The sequence below is a fragment of the Petromyzon marinus genome, chromosome 70 (assembly GCF_048934315.1).
Source record: "Petromyzon marinus isolate PM22_M1 ecotype Great Lakes invasive population chromosome 70, UKy_Petmar_22M1.pri1.0, whole genome shotgun sequence".
Lineage (NCBI taxonomy): Eukaryota > Metazoa > Chordata > Hyperoartia > Petromyzontiformes > Petromyzontidae > Petromyzon > Petromyzon marinus.
In genome coordinates, this window is record NC_133736.1 from 52,734 (window position 1) to 69,024 (window position 16,291).

Below are 16,291 nucleotides of genomic sequence, written 5' to 3' on the forward strand. Positions count from 1 at the left end.
GAGACACGGGGAGACACAGAGACACGCGGAGACACAGAGACACGTGGAGACACAGACACGGGGAGACACAGAGACACGGGGAGACAGAGACACGGGGAGAAACAGGGACACGGGGAGACTCAGAGACACGGAGACACGGGGAGACACAGAGACACAGAGACACGGGGAGACACAGAGACAGAGACACGGGGAGAGAGAGACACGGGGAGACACAGAGACACGGGGAGACACAGAGATACAGAGACACGGGGAGACACAGAGACACGGGGAGACACAGAGACACGGGGAGACACAAAGACACGGGGAGACACTGATACACGGCGAGACACAGAGACACAGAGACTCGGGGAGACACAGAGACACAGAGACACGCGGAGACACAGAGATACGCGGAGACACAGAGACACGCGGAGACACAGAGACACGGGGAGACACAGAGACACGCGGAGACACAGAGACACAGGGAGACACGGGGAGACACAGAAACACGCAGAGACACAGAGACACGGGGAGACACGGGGAGACACAGAGACACGAGGAGACACAGAGACACGGGGAGACACAGAGACACGCGGGGAGACAGAGACACGCGGAGACACAGAGACACAGAGACACGTGGAGACACAGAGACACAGCGACTCGGGGAGACACAGAGACACGGGGAGACACAGAGACACGGAGAGACACAGAGACACGGGGAGACACAGAGACACGGGGAGACACAGACACGCGGAGACACAGAGACACGGGGAGACACAGAGACACGCGGAGACACAGAGACACGCGGAGACACAGAGACACGGGGAGACACAGAGACACGCGGAGACACAGAGACACGGGGAGACACAGAGACACGGTGAGACACAGAGACACGGTGAGACACACAGACACGGGGAGATACAGAGACACAGGGAGACACAGAGTCACGCGGAGACACAGAGACACGGGTAGATACAGAAACACAGAGAGACCCGGAGACACAGAGACACGCGGAGACACAGAGACACTGGGAGACACAGAGACACGCGGAGACACAGAGACACGAGGAGACACAGAGACACGGGGAGACACGGGGAGATACAGAGACACGCGGAGACACAGAGACACGGGGAGACACGGGGAGACACAGAGACACGGGGAGACACAGAGACACGGTGAGACACAGAGACACGCGGGGAGACAGAGACACGCGGAGACACAGAGACACAGAGACACGGGGACACACAGAGACACGGGGAGACACAGAGACACGCGGAGACACAGAGACACGGGGAGACACGGGGAGACACAGAGACACGGGGAGACACAGAGACACGTGGAGAGACAGAAACGGGGAGACACAGAGACACGGGGACACACAGAGACACAGAGACACAGGGAGACACAGAGACATGCGGAGACACAGAGACACGGGGAGACACAGAGACACGCGGAGACACAGAGACACGTGGAGACACAGACACGGGGAGACACAGAGACACGGGGAGACAGAGACATGGGGAGAAACAGGGACACGGGGAGACTCAGAGACCCGGAGACACGTGGAGACACAGAGACACAGAGACACGGGGAGACACAGAGACACAGAGACAGAGACACGGGGAGAGAGAGACACGGGGAGACACAGAGACACGGGGAGACACAGAGACACAGAGACACGGGGAGACACAGAGACACGCGGAGACACAGAGACACGGGGAGACACAGACACGGGGAGACACAGAGAGACAGAGACACGGGGAGACACAGAGACACGGGGAGACACAGAGACACGGGGAGACACAAAGACACGGGGAGACACTGATACACGGCGAGACAGAGAGACACAGAGACTCGGGGAGACACAGAGACACAGAGACACGCGGAGACACAGAGACACGCGGAGACACAGAGACACGCGGAGACACAGAGACACGGGGAGACACAGAGACACGCGGAGACACAGAGACACAGGGAGACACGGGGAGACACAGAGACACGCAGAGACACAGAGACACGGGGAGACACGGGGAGATACAGAGAAACGAGGAGACACAGATACACGGGGAGACACAGAGACACGCGGGGAGACAGAGACACGTGGAGACACAGAGACACAGAGACACGTGGAGACACAGAGACACAGCGACTCGGGGAGACACAGAGACACGCGGAGACACGGGGAGACACAGAGACATGGGGAGACACAGAGACACAGCGACTCGGGGAGACACAGAGTCACGGGGAGACACAGAGACACGGAGAGACACAGAGACACGGGGAGACACAGAGACACGGGGAGACACAGACACGCGGAGACACAGAGACACGGGGAGACACAGAGACACGCGGAGACACAGAGACACGCGGAGACACAGAGACACGGGGAGACACAGAGACACGCGGAGACACAGAGACACGGGGAGACACAGAGACACGGTGAGACACAGTGACACGGTGAGACACACAGACACGGGGAGATACAGAGACACAGGGAGACACAGAGACACGCGGAGACACAGAAACACGGGGAGATACAGAAACACAAAGAGACGCGGAGACACAGAGACACGCGGAGACACAGAGACACTGGGAGACACAGAGACACGCGGAGACACAGAGACACGCGGAGACACAGAGACACGGGGAGACACAGAGGGACGGGGAGACACGGGGAGACACATTGACACGGGGAGACAGAGTGACACGGGGAGACACAGAGACTCGCGGGGAGACAGAGACACGCGGAGACACAGAGACACGCGGAGACACAGAGACACGGGGAGACTCAGACACGGGGAGACACAGAGACACAGAGACACGGGGACACACAGAGACACAGAGACACGGGGAGACACAGAGACACGCGGAGACACAGAGACACGCTGAGACACAGAGACACGGGGAGACACAGAGCCACACAGAGACACGGGGAGACACAGAGCCGCACGGAGACACACAGACACGCGGAGATACGGGGAGACACAGAGACACGGGGAGACACGGGGAGACACAGAGACACGCGGAGACACAGAGACACGGGGAGACACGGGGAGACACAGAGACACGGGGAGACACAGAGACACGGGGAGACACAGAGACACGCGGGGAGACAGAGACACACGGAGACACAGGGACACAGAGACACGGGGAGACACAGAGACACGCGGAGACACAGAGACACGGGGAGACACAGAGACACGCGGAGACACAAAGACACGGGGAGACACTGATACACGGCGAGACACAGAGACACAGAGACTCGGGGAGACACAGAGACACAGAGACACGCGGAGACACAGAGACACGCGGAGACACAGAGACACGCGGAGACACAGAGACACGGGGAGACACAGAGACACGCGGAGACACAGAGACACAGGGAGACACGGGGAGACACAGAGACACGCAGAGACACAGAGACACGGGGAGACACTGGGAGACACAGAGACACGAGGAGACACAGAGACACGGGGAGACACAGAGACACGCGGGGAGACAGAGACACGCGGAGACACAGAGACACAGAGACACGTGGAGACACAGAGACACAGCGACTCGGGGAGACACAGAGACACGCGGAGACACGGGGAGACACAGAGACATGGGGAGACACAGAGACACAGCGACTCGGGGAGACACAGAGACACGGGGAGACACAGAGACACGGAGAGACACAGAGACACGGGGAGACACAGAGACACGGGGAGACACAGACACGCGGAGACACAGAGACACGGGAGACACAGAGACACGCGGAGACACAGAGACACGCGGAGACACAGAGACACGGGGAGACACAGAGACACGCGGAGACACAGAGACACGGGGAGACACAGAGACACGGTGAGACACAGAGACACGGTGAGACACAGAGACACGGGGAGATACAGAGACACAGGGAGACACAGAGACACGCGGAGACACAGAGACACGGGGAGATACAGAAACACAGAGAGACGCGGAGACACAGAGACACGCGGAGACACAGAGACACTGGGAGACACAGAGACACGCGGAGACACAGAGACACGCGGAGACACAGAGACACGGGGAGACACGGGGAGACACATTGACACGGGGAGACACAGTGACACGGGGAGACACAGAGACTCGCGGGGAGACAGAGACACGCGGAGACACAGAGACACGCGGAGACACAGAGACACGGGGAGACTCAGACACGGGGAGACACAGAGACACAGAGACACGGGGACACACAGAGACACAGAGACACGGGGAGACACAGAGACACGCGGAGACACAGAGACACGGGGAGACACAGAGACACGCGGAGACACAGAGACACGTGGAGACACAGACACGGGGAGACACAGAGACACGGGGAGACAGAGACACGGGGAGAAACAGGGACACGGGGAGACTCAGAGACACGGAGACACGGGGAGACACAGAGACACAGAGACACGGGGAGACACAGAGACAGAGACACGGGGAGAGAGAGACACGGGGAGACACAGAGACACGGGGAGACACAGAGATACAGAGACACGGGGAGACACAGAGACACGGGGAGACACAGAGACACGGGGAGACACAAAGACACGGGGAGACACTGATACACGGCGAGACACAGAGACACAGAGACTCGGGGAGACACAGAGACACAGAGACACGCGGAGACACAGAGATACGCGGAGACACAGAGACACGCGGAGACACAGAGACACGGGGAGACACAGAGACACGCGGAGACACAGAGACACAGGGAGACACGGGGAGACACAGAAACACGCAGAGACACAGAGACACGGGGAGACACGGGGAGACACAGAGACACGAGGAGACACAGAGACACGGGGAGACACAGAGACACGCGGGGAGACAGAGACACGCGGAGACACAGAGACACAGAGACACGTGGAGACACAGAGACACAGCGACTCGGGGAGACACAGAGACACGGGGAGACACAGAGACACGGAGAGACACAGAGACACGGGGAGACACAGAGACACGGGGAGACACAGACACGCGGAGACACAGAGACACGGGGAGACACAGAGACACGCGGAGACACAGAGACACGCGGAGACACAGAGACACGGGGAGACACAGAGACACGCGGAGACACAGAGACACGGGGAGACACAGAGACACGGTGAGACACAGAGACACGGTGAGACACACAGACACGGGGAGATACAGAGACACAGGGAGACACAGAGACACGCGGAGACACAGAGACACGGGTAGATACAGAAACACAGAGAGACCCGGAGACACAGAGACACGCGGAGACACAGAGACACTGGGAGACACAGAGACACGCGGAGACACAGAGACACGCGGAGACACAGAGACACGGAGAGACACAGAGACACGGGGAGACACGGGGAGACACATTGACACGGGGAGACACAGTGACACGGGGAAACACAGAGACTCGCGGGGAGACAGAGACACGCGGAGACACAGAGACACGCGGAGACACAGAGACACGGGGAGACTCAGACACGGGGAGACACAGAGACACAGAGACACGGGGACACACAGAGACACAGAGACACGGGGAGACACAGAGACACGCGGAGACACAGAGACACGCTGAGACACAGAGACACGGGGAGACACAGAGCCACACAGAGACACGGGGAGACACAGAGCCGCACGGAGACACACAGACACGCGGAGATACGGGGAGACACAGAGACACGGGGAGACACGGGGAGACACAGAGACACGCGGAGACACAGAGACACGGGGAGACACGGGGAGACACAGAGACACGGGGAGACACAGAGACACGGGGAGACACAGAGACACGCGGGGAGACAGAGACACACGGAGACACAGGGACACAGAGACACGGGGAGACACAGAGACACGCGGAGACACAGAGACACGGGGAGACACAGAGACACGCGGAGACACAAAGACACGGGGAGGCACTGATACACGGCGAGACACAGAGACTCGGGGAGACACAGAGACACAGAGACACGCGGAGACACAGAGACACGCGGAGACACAGAGACACGCGGAGACACAGAGACACGCGGAGACACAGAGACACGGGGAGACACAGAGCCACACAGAGACACGGGGAGACACAGAGCCGCACGGAGACACACAGACACGGGGAGACACGGGGAGACACAGAGACACGGGGAGACACGGGGAGACACAGAGACACGCGGAGACACAGAGACACGGGGAGACACGGGGAGACACAGAGACACGGGGAGACACAGAGACACGGGGAGACACAGAGACACGCGGGGAGACAGAGACACACGGAGACACAGGGACACAGAGACACGGGGAGACACAGAGACACGCGGAGACACAGAGACACGGGGAGACACAGAGACACGCGGAGACACAGAGACACGCGGAGACACAGCGATTCGGGGAGACAGAGAGACACAGAGACACGCGGAGACACAGAGACACGGGGAGACACAGAGACACGGGGAGACACAGAGACACGGGGAGACACTGAGGCACGGCGAGACACAGAGACACAGAGACACGGGGAGACACAGAGACACGCGGAGACACAGATACACGGGGAGACACAGAGACACTCGGAGACACAGAGACACGGAGAGACACAGAGACACGCGGAGACATGGGGAGACACAGAGACACGCGGAGACACAGAGACACGGGGAGACACGGGGAGACACAGAGACACGGGGAGACACAGAGACACGGGGAGACACAAAGACACGGGGAGACACTGAGGCACGGCGAGACACAGAGACACAGAGACACGGGGAGACACAGAGACACGCGGAGACACAGATACACGGGGAGACACAGAGACACTCGGAGACACAGAGACACGGGGAGACACAGAGACACGGGGAGACATGGGGAGACACAGAGACACGCGGAGACACAGAGACACGGGGAGACACAGAGACACGCGGAGACACAGAGACACGGGGAGACACGGGGAGACACAGAGACACGGGGAGACACAGAGACACGGGGAGACACAAAGACACGGGGAGACACTGAGGCACGGCGAGACACAGAGACACAGAGACACGGGGAGACACAGAGACACGCGGAGACACAGAGACACGGGGAGACACAGAGACACGGGGAGACATGGGGAGACACAGAGACACGCGGAGACACAGAGACACGGGGAGACACAGAGACACGCGGAGACACAGAGACACGGGGAGACACGGGGAGACACAGAGACACGGGGAGACACAGAGACACGGGGAGACACAGAGACACGCGGAGACACAGAGACACGCTGAGACACAGAGACATGTGGAGACAGAGACACAGAGACACGCGGAGAGACAGAGACACAGAGACACAGAGACACGCGGAGACACAGAGACACGTGGAGACAGAGACACAGAGACACGCGGAGACACAGAGACACGGGGAGACACAGAGAGACAGAGACACGGGGACACAGAGACACTCGGAGACACAGAGACACGGGGAGACACAGAGACACGCGGAGACACAGAGACACGGGGAGACACAGAGACACGGGGAGACACGGGGAGACACAGAGACACGCGGAGACACAGAGACACGGGGAGACAGAGACACAGAGACACGCGGAGAGACAGAGACACAGAGACACAGAGACACGCGGAGACACACAGACACGTGGAGACAGAGACACAGAGACACGCGGAGACACAGAGACACGGGGAGACACAGAGAGACAGAGACACGGGGACACAGAGACACTCGGAGACACAGAGACACGGGGAGACACAGAGACACGCTGAGACACAGAGACACGTGGAGACAGAGACACAGAGACACAGAGACACAGAGACACGCGGAGACACAGAGACACGTGGAGACAGAGACACAGAGACACTTGGTGATACCTACGGAGGCAGACACCGGGCGACGTGGAGATTCGGAGACACGGGCCGCTAGGAGAGAGACACAGAGACACAGAGACACACAGAGAGCGAGACAGAGACACAGAAACACACAGAGAGACAGAGAGACAGAGATACAGAGAGACAGAGACACACAGAGAGGGAGACAGAGAGACAGAGATACAGAGAGCGAGACAGAGACACACATACACAAAGAGAGAGACAGAGACACACAGAGAGACAGAGACACAGAGAGAGAGAGACAGAGACACAGAGACACACAGAGAGACAGAGACACAGAGAGACAGAGAGGCAGAGACACAGAGAGAGAGACAGAGACACACAGAGAGACAGAGACACAGAGAGACAGAGAGACAGAGACACACAGAGAGACAGAGACACAGAGAGACAGAGAGACAGAGACACACAGAGAGACAGAGACACAGAGACACAGAGAGACAGAGACACACAGAGAGACAGAGACACACAGAGAGACAGAGACACAGAGACACAGAGAGACAGAGACACAGAGAGAGAGAGATCTCTGTGGGGGAGGAGTGATGACTTCCTCTCGCGACTTGGGCAAGCACAGACAGAGCACCCTGATGATCCCTTACCCCCCTTGATCACCCCCCGACCCCCCCTTGATCCCCCCCCCCTGATCCCCCTTTGACCACCCTCCCTTGACCCCCTTCATCTCCCCCCCATACCCCCACCCACCTGTACCCCACCCACCTGTACCTCCCCCCACCTGTACCCCCCCCCCCACCTGTACCCCCCCCCCCACCTGTACCCCCCCCCACCTGTACCCCCCCACCTGTCCCCCCCCATCCTCTCGACCCCCCACCTCCTCGTCCCCCTCACCACCTCCCCCTCACCACCTCCCCCTCACCACCTCCCCCCTCCCACCTCCCCCCTCCCACCTCCCTCCCCCCACCCCCTCTCCCCCCCTCCCTCCCCCTCCCCCTCACGCTCCTCTTGCTAACGATCTTCCTCCTCCTCCTACCTCATCCTCCTCCTCCTCGCCCTCCCCCCTCCACCTCGTCCCTCTGGCAGGATGACGAGGAGGAGGGGCAGAAGGATGACGAGGAGGAGGACGAGGAGGAGGAGGAGGACGAGGAGGAGGAGGAGGAGGAAGAGGAGGAGGAGGAGGAAGAGGACGAGGAGGTTGACGAGGAGGAGGACGAGGAGGAGGAGGAGGGAGGAGAGCAGCGCTCGCCTCGCTGATGGCGCATTGCGGGATGGGAGGCAAAGGGGGGGGGTGTCACGTGACCACGCGGGGGGGGGGGGGGCAGCCCATACAGTCGCAATGTCAACTATCGCGATACGATTTGGTTATCGCGATATGACGTGAACTATGGCGATATGACATGAACTATCGCGATATGACATGAACTATCGCGATATGAGTGAACTATCGCGATATGACATGAACTATCGCGATATGACGTGAACTATCGCGATATGACTTAGATTATCGCGATATGATGTGAACTCTCGCGATATGACTTAGATTATCGCGAAATGACATGAACTATCGCGATACGATTTGGTTATCGCGATACGATTTGGTTATCGCGATATGATGTGAACTATCGCGATATGACATGAACTATCGCGATATGAGTGAACTATCGCGATACGATTTGGATATCGCGATATGACGTGAACTATCGCGATATGACGTGAACTATCGCGATACGATTTGGATATCGCGATATGACGTGAACTATCGCGATACGATTTGGATATCGCGATATGACGTGAACTATCGCGATACGATTTGGATATCGCGATATGACGTGAACTATCGCGATATGACGTGAACTATCGCGATACGATTTGGATATCGCGATATGACGTGAACTATCGCGATATGACATGAACTATCGCGATATGAGTGAACTATCGCGATATGACTTAGATTATCGCGATATGACGAACTATCGCGATATGACTTAGATTGTCGCGATATGACGAACTATCGCGATATGAGTGAACTATCGCGATATGAGTTAGATTATCGCGATATCACATTGATTATCGCGATATGACTTGGACTATCGCGATATGACTTGGATGATGGTGATGCGGGTACGATAACGGCGACGTTTATCGCGATACGGTACACACCCACGATGTGACGATTATCGCGATAAAGTACACCCCCACGATGGGACGATTATGTGTCTCTGTGTGTCTCTGTCTCAGTGTGTCTCTGTGTGTCTGTCTCTGTGTGCCTCTGTGTGTCTCTGTCTCTGTGTGTCTCTGTGTGTCTCTGTGTGTCTGTCTCTGTGTGTCTCTGTCTCAGTGTGTCTCTGTGTGTCTCTGTGTGTCTCTGTCTCAGTGTGTCTCTGTCTCGTGTGTGTCTCTGTGTGTCTCTGTCTCTGTGTGTCTCTGTGTGTCTCTGTCTCAGTGTGTCTCTGTCTCTGTGTGTCTCTGTGTGTCTCTGTCTCTGTGTGTCTCTGTGTGTCTCTGTCTCAGTGTATCTCTGTCTCTGTGTGTCTCTGTCTCTGTGTGTCTCTGTCTCTGTGTGTCTCTGTGTGTCTCTGTCTCTGTGTGTCTCTGTGTGTCTCTGTCTCTGTGTGTCTGTCTCAGTGTGTCCCTGTCTCTGTGTGTCTCTGTGTGTCTCTGTCTCTGTGTGTCTCTGTCTCTGTGTGTCTGTCTCAGTGTGTCTCTGTGTGTCTGTCTCTGTGTGTCTCTGTGTATCTCTGTGCATCTCTGTCTCTGTGTGTCTCAGTGTGTCTCTGTGTGTCTCTGTGTCCCTGTCCCTGCCTCTCTCTGTCTCTGTGTGTCTCTGTGTGTCTCTGTCTCTGTGTGTTTCTGTGTGTCTCTGTCTCTGTGTGTCTCTGTGTGTCTCTGTCTCTGTGTGTCTCTGCCTCTGTGTGTCTCTGTCTCTGTGTGGTCTGTTTCAGTGTGTCCCTGTCCCTGACTCTCTGTGTGTCTCTGTGTGTCTCTATCTCTGTGTGTCTCTGTCTCTGTGTGTCTCTGTGTGTCTCTGTCTCTGTGTGTCTCTGTGTCCCTGCCTTTCTCTGTCTCTGTGTGTCTCTGTCTCTGTGTGTTTCTGTGTGTCTCTGTCTCTGTGTGTCTCTGTGTGTCTCTGTCTCTGTGTGTCTCTGTCTCTGTGTGTCTCTGTCTCTGTGTGGTCTGTTTCAGTGTGTCCCTGTCCCTGACTCTCTGTGTGTCTCTGTGTGTCTCTGTCTCTGTGTGTCTCTGTGTCCCTGCCTTTCTCTGTCTCTGTGTGTCTCTGTGTGTCTCTGTCTCAGTGTGTCTCTGTCTCTGTGTGTCTCTGTGTGTCTCTGTCTCTGTGTGTCTCTGTCTCTGTGTGTCTCTGTCTCAGTGTGTCTCTGTGTGTCTCTGTGTGTCTCTGTGTGGTCTGTTTCAGTGTGTCTCTGTCTCTGTGTGTCTCTGTCTCAGTGTGTCTCTGTGTGTCTCTGTGTGTCTCTGTGTGGTCTGTTTCAGTGTGTCTCTGTCTCTGTGTGTCTCTGTCTCTGTGTGTCTGTCTCAGTGTGTCCCTGTCTCTGTGTGTCTCTGTGTGTCTGTCTCTGTGTGTCTCTGTGTGTCTTTATCTGTGTGTCTCTGTGTGTCTCTGTGTATCTCTGTCTCTGTGTGTCTCTGTGTCCCTGCCTCTCTCTGTCTCTGTGTGTCTCTGTCTCAGTGTGTCCCTGTCCCTGCCTCTCGCCCACGGGGACGGACTGTGCCTGGCTGCTCCCTTGCTGATAACTGCGTAGCCAGAGGCGGTCAGGCCCACGGTGACATGAACAGTGACATGCACAGTGACATGCCCTGTGACATGCACAGTGACATGCACAGTGGCGTGCGATGTTTGCCTGCGAGCGGCTTGCCTGCCACGGTGGCTAGGAGATGTTAACTACCTCGCCTGGTATACAGGAGGTCGTGGATTCCATCCCGACCCTGACGACGCCTGCTGCTGCAGCTGTATATTTGGAGTCTGCGTCTCTCTCTCATCATCATCACGGTGGCTATGAGATGTTGACTACCTCGCCTGGTCTACAGGAGGTCGTGGGTTCCATCCCGACCCTGACGACGCCTGCTGCTGCAGCTGTATATTTGGAGTCTGCGTCTCTCTCTCTCTGTCTCTCATCATCATCACCACAGTAGCTAGGGGATGATGACTACCTCGCCTTTAGTCATATATAAACGTTTCTCCGTGACGTCACCTATAGGTTGAACCTATCCACGTGACTACACCTATAGGTTGAATCTATCCACGTGACTTTACCTAGACGTGACGTCACCTATAGGTTGAACTTATCCACGTGACTTTACCCAGACGAGACTTCACCTATAGGTTGAACCTATGGTACAAAATACCCAGGCAGGTGCTTTTACCCCATTTACCCTTGACATCAGGAGGAGTGGGGGACGATGCCAACCCCAGCCGCAAGCGATGATGAAATTCTCGCTTGCAACTTTCAACAGATAACTGAGACCAGGCCACTTTAGGTTGGAATGGGGTCCTGGGTGTACACCCACCACCGGAGTGGAAGAATGGCAGGCGCATCTTACAGATGACTAGGCGATGGTCAGAGGGCAGATCAGCGCCACGGTAGGTCCTGGTGTCAAGGACATGGGCCCACATCTGCTGTTCCGTCACTATGTAGTCCAGCAGATGTTCTTGCTTGGACCCGGCATGCATCCATGATGTTGTGTGGATGCGCTGATGCCGGAACAGCGTGTTGGTAATTACAAGCCCATGGGCTGCACAAAAATCTAGCAGCCTCCTACCGTTGTTATTGAGCTGATCTGGCCCATGCTCTCCAATCACTCCAGACCAGGTGCCAGCATCATGACCAACTCGGGCATTGAAGTCACCCAACAAGATGACTCTATCCCGAGGGGCCACATTAGCCAGCACCTGTGACAGGAGGTCATAGAAGGCATCTGACTCCTCGACTTTGCCTGCATCACTCCACGGATGTTCGTCTTCAGTGGGGGCATAAGTAACCATGACCACCACTCCTCGCCTCCGGTTGATGGGAAGGCGAGCCCAAAGTAACCTGGAGCTTACAGCTTCCCACACCTCACCGTCACGCTCCCACGCCCCCTTCATTATTTTGTTCAAAAGAAGAGCCACTCCCAGTTGTTTGGCAGTCTGCTGCCCCGAGTAGAGGACTGTCCACCCCTCATGGTGGCAGGAGCCAGAACCGGTCCACCGGACCTCCTGAATGCCACAGAGATCCAGGCGGGACCGGTCCAGCTCCCGACAGACGAGTGGCAGCCTCTCCTCCGCAGTGAGCGTTCGAACATTCCACGTGGCCACACGAAGTGGCTTTTCGTTTTTTTCTGGAGAAGCCCCGAGGGTAGAGATTCAATCTCCTGGCTCCGCCAATTGGGGTTTGGCCAGGAGACGTCTTAGAAGCCTGTCCCCCCCGGGGCCTCCAGCACAAGCTTATTAGTTACATTTTTAATTCGTGGTTTCGTGGTAAATGTTTGAAGGTGGAGGGGTTACCAGCCGCTCGCACCCGTCCAGAGTCCCCGTTTAGCCCCTGTGGTGGTCACAGACGCCATGTGGGGAGGGGCCAATCGGAATTGGCCATCCCCCCACAGCACTGTCCACGACAGAGTTGCCCTTCCGGCACCGCGAGGAGGTAGGGGGTTGTTTTGCCAGACGCACACTCTCCCACGCACTCTCACAACAACAACCGCCATTCGCCACTAAGTGGCGGTGACGTCACCACGACGCTTGTGCCAGGCTATGTGCACCTTGAGGCCACGCGAAGTGTCGAACGCCCGCGGGCAGGAGGTCACAGGGCAGACCCAGGTGCCACGGGTCGACTGACTGAGATGACTGGCTGATGCACCACCTGTGCCCCCTAGTGTGCCAACCTGCTGTGCTTTAGCCGCCCGGCGCTACGCTCGTTGTTGTGAGCGTCGCTCCTCCGCTCTCCGTTGTTGTTGGAGGGCGACTGCCTCCAACTGCCCAGTAGCGTCCTTCACGAGCCTCCTCCACAGAGGCCGATCTTGACACCGCTGGTACCAGTCATCGGCAAGTCCACTCAGCTCCACGTCCTTCTGTACCACATCACTCCATCTCTTCTCTAGCCCGTGCCGCGCCCGTTTAGCCCCCTCGATCCGGCCGAACAAAAGCTGTTTCGGCATGCGGTGGCTGGGCATGCGGGCTACATGACCCAGCCAGCGCAGCCTTGCCTGCCGGAGGAGCTCACCGATGGGACCTTGCCCAGATCTTTCAAGGATTTGTGAGCTCCTCACACAATCCAGTCTGGTTAAACCCAGGATGGATCGTAAGCAGGCCAGCCTAAATGTTTCTAACCGGCGAAGATGTTCCATTAGGGGGGTCCACGTTTCGCAAGCGTAGAGAAGGGAGGGAATGACCGTGGCCGAGAAGACCTCTCACACACACACACCCACACACACTCACCCCCACACACACACACTGACTCACACACACTCACCCACTCACCCACGCACACTCACCCACACACACTCACCCACGCACTCTCACACACACACACTCACCCACCCACACACACTCACCCACACACACTCACCCACACACACACTCACCCACACACACGCACCCACTCACCCACGCACCCACTCACCCACACACACTTACCCACACACACTCACCCACGCACTCTCACACACACTCACCCACACACACTCACCCACTCACCCACACACTGACCCACACTCACTCACCCACACACACACTCACCCACACACACTCACCCACACACTCACCCACACACACTCACCCACACACACACTCACCACACACACACTCACCACACACTCACCCACGCACTCTCACCCACACACACTCACCCACACACACTCACCCACACACACTCACCCACACACACACTCACCCACACACACCCACACTCTCACACACACCTACACACACTCACCCACACACACTCACCCACACACACACTCACCCACACACACTCACCCACACACACACGCACACTCACCCACACACACTCACCCACACACACACTCACCCACACACACACACTCACCCACGCACTCTCACACACACACTCACCCCACACACACTCACCCACACACACTCACCCACACACACACTCACCCACACACACACTCACACACTCACCCACACACACACACTCACCCATACTCACCCACACACACTCACCCACACACACTCACCCACACACACACTCACCCACACACACACACCCACACACACTCACCCACACACACACTCACACACACTCACCCACACACACTCACCCACACCCATCCGCTCACCGTCCACAACGCGCTCAAGGAGCCCACTGAAGTCTCGTGCCGAGTCTGGTGGCCGTGTTGAGTGCCGAGTGGTGACCTTCAGGAGGGTCCTGCCAGAGATGCGATTGGCTCTTCTTGGTGCTGCTGCTGATGCTGCTGCTGCTGTGACTGATGCTCCTGATGCTACTACTGATCCCGCCGCTGTTATTGTTGCGGCTGTAAGCCGGTGCCCACGTGTGAGTTGATCTGTGCGCATTTGCATTTAGCTCGCTGGACTCTGCACCCTGGCTACACTGGCAAGGCGAAGTTAAATAATGTAGCTTGTTTTTTTACAGATTGATGTCAGGAGGGATCTTTAACGTCAGCTACGTGTGTGTGGGTGAGTGTGTGTGTGGGGTGAGTGAGTGTGTGTGGGGTGAGTGTGTGTGTGGGGTGAGTGAGTGTGGTGAGTGTGTGTGTGTGTGTGGTGAGTGTGTGTGGTGAGTGTGTGTGTGTGGGGTGAGTGTGTGTGGAGTGAGTGTGTGTGTGGTGAGTGTGTGTGGGGTGAGTGTGTGTGGGGTGAGTGTGTGTGTGGGGAGAGTGTGTGTGGTGAGTGTGTGTGGGGTGAGTGTGTGTGTGTGGTGAGTGTGTGTGTATGGGGTGAGTGTGTGTGTGTGTGTGGTGAGTGTGTGTGGGGTGAGTGTGTGTGTGGTGAGTGTGTGTGGGTTGAGTGTGTGTGTGTGTGGTAAGTGTGTGTATCGTGAGTGTGTGTGTGGGGTGAGTGTGTGTGTGTGGTGAGTGTGTGGGGTGAGTGTGTGTGTGTGTGTGGTGAGTGTGTGTGGGGTGAGTGTGTGTGTGGTGAGTGTGTGTGGGTTGAGTGTGTGTGTGTGTGGTAAGTGTGTGTATCGTGAGTGTGTGTGTGGGGTGAGTGTGTGTGGGTTGAGTGTGTGTGTGGGGTGAGTGTGTGTGTGGGTGTGTGCGTGTGGCGAGTGTGTGTGCGGGTTGAGTGTGTGTGTGGTGAGTGTGTGTGCGGGTTGAGTGTGTGTGTGGGGTGAGTGTGTGAGTGTGTGTGTGAGTGTGTGTGGGAGAGTGTGTGTGTGGGGTGAGTGTGTGTGTGGGGTGAGTGTGTGTGTGGGTTAAGTGTGTGGGGGGTGAGTGTGTGTGGGGGGTGAGTGTGTGTGTGTGGGGGGTGAGTGTGTGTGGGGTGAGTGTGTGTGTGGGGTGAGTGTGTGGTGAGTGTGTGTGGGTGA

General features: G+C 57.1%; 1 protein-coding gene across 1 annotated transcript in view; it reads right to left on the bottom strand.

Moving 5' to 3' along the window:
* Positions 1-9,058, bottom strand: part of LOC142906771 (diacylglycerol O-acyltransferase 2-like) — a gene marked incomplete at its 3' end in the record, with an annotated part of 60,995 nt that extends 51,937 nt beyond the window's left edge. The window contains exons 1-2 of the mRNA XM_076055237.1: positions 8,824-9,058; positions 7,821-7,868 (exon numbers count right to left, since the gene is read on the bottom strand). Coding sequence (XP_075911352.1) covers positions 7,821-7,868; positions 8,824-8,828 — 53 coding nt within the window. The remainder of the gene's footprint in view (positions 1-7,820; positions 7,869-8,823) is intronic.
* Positions 9,059-16,291: the final 7,233 nt, after the last annotated feature.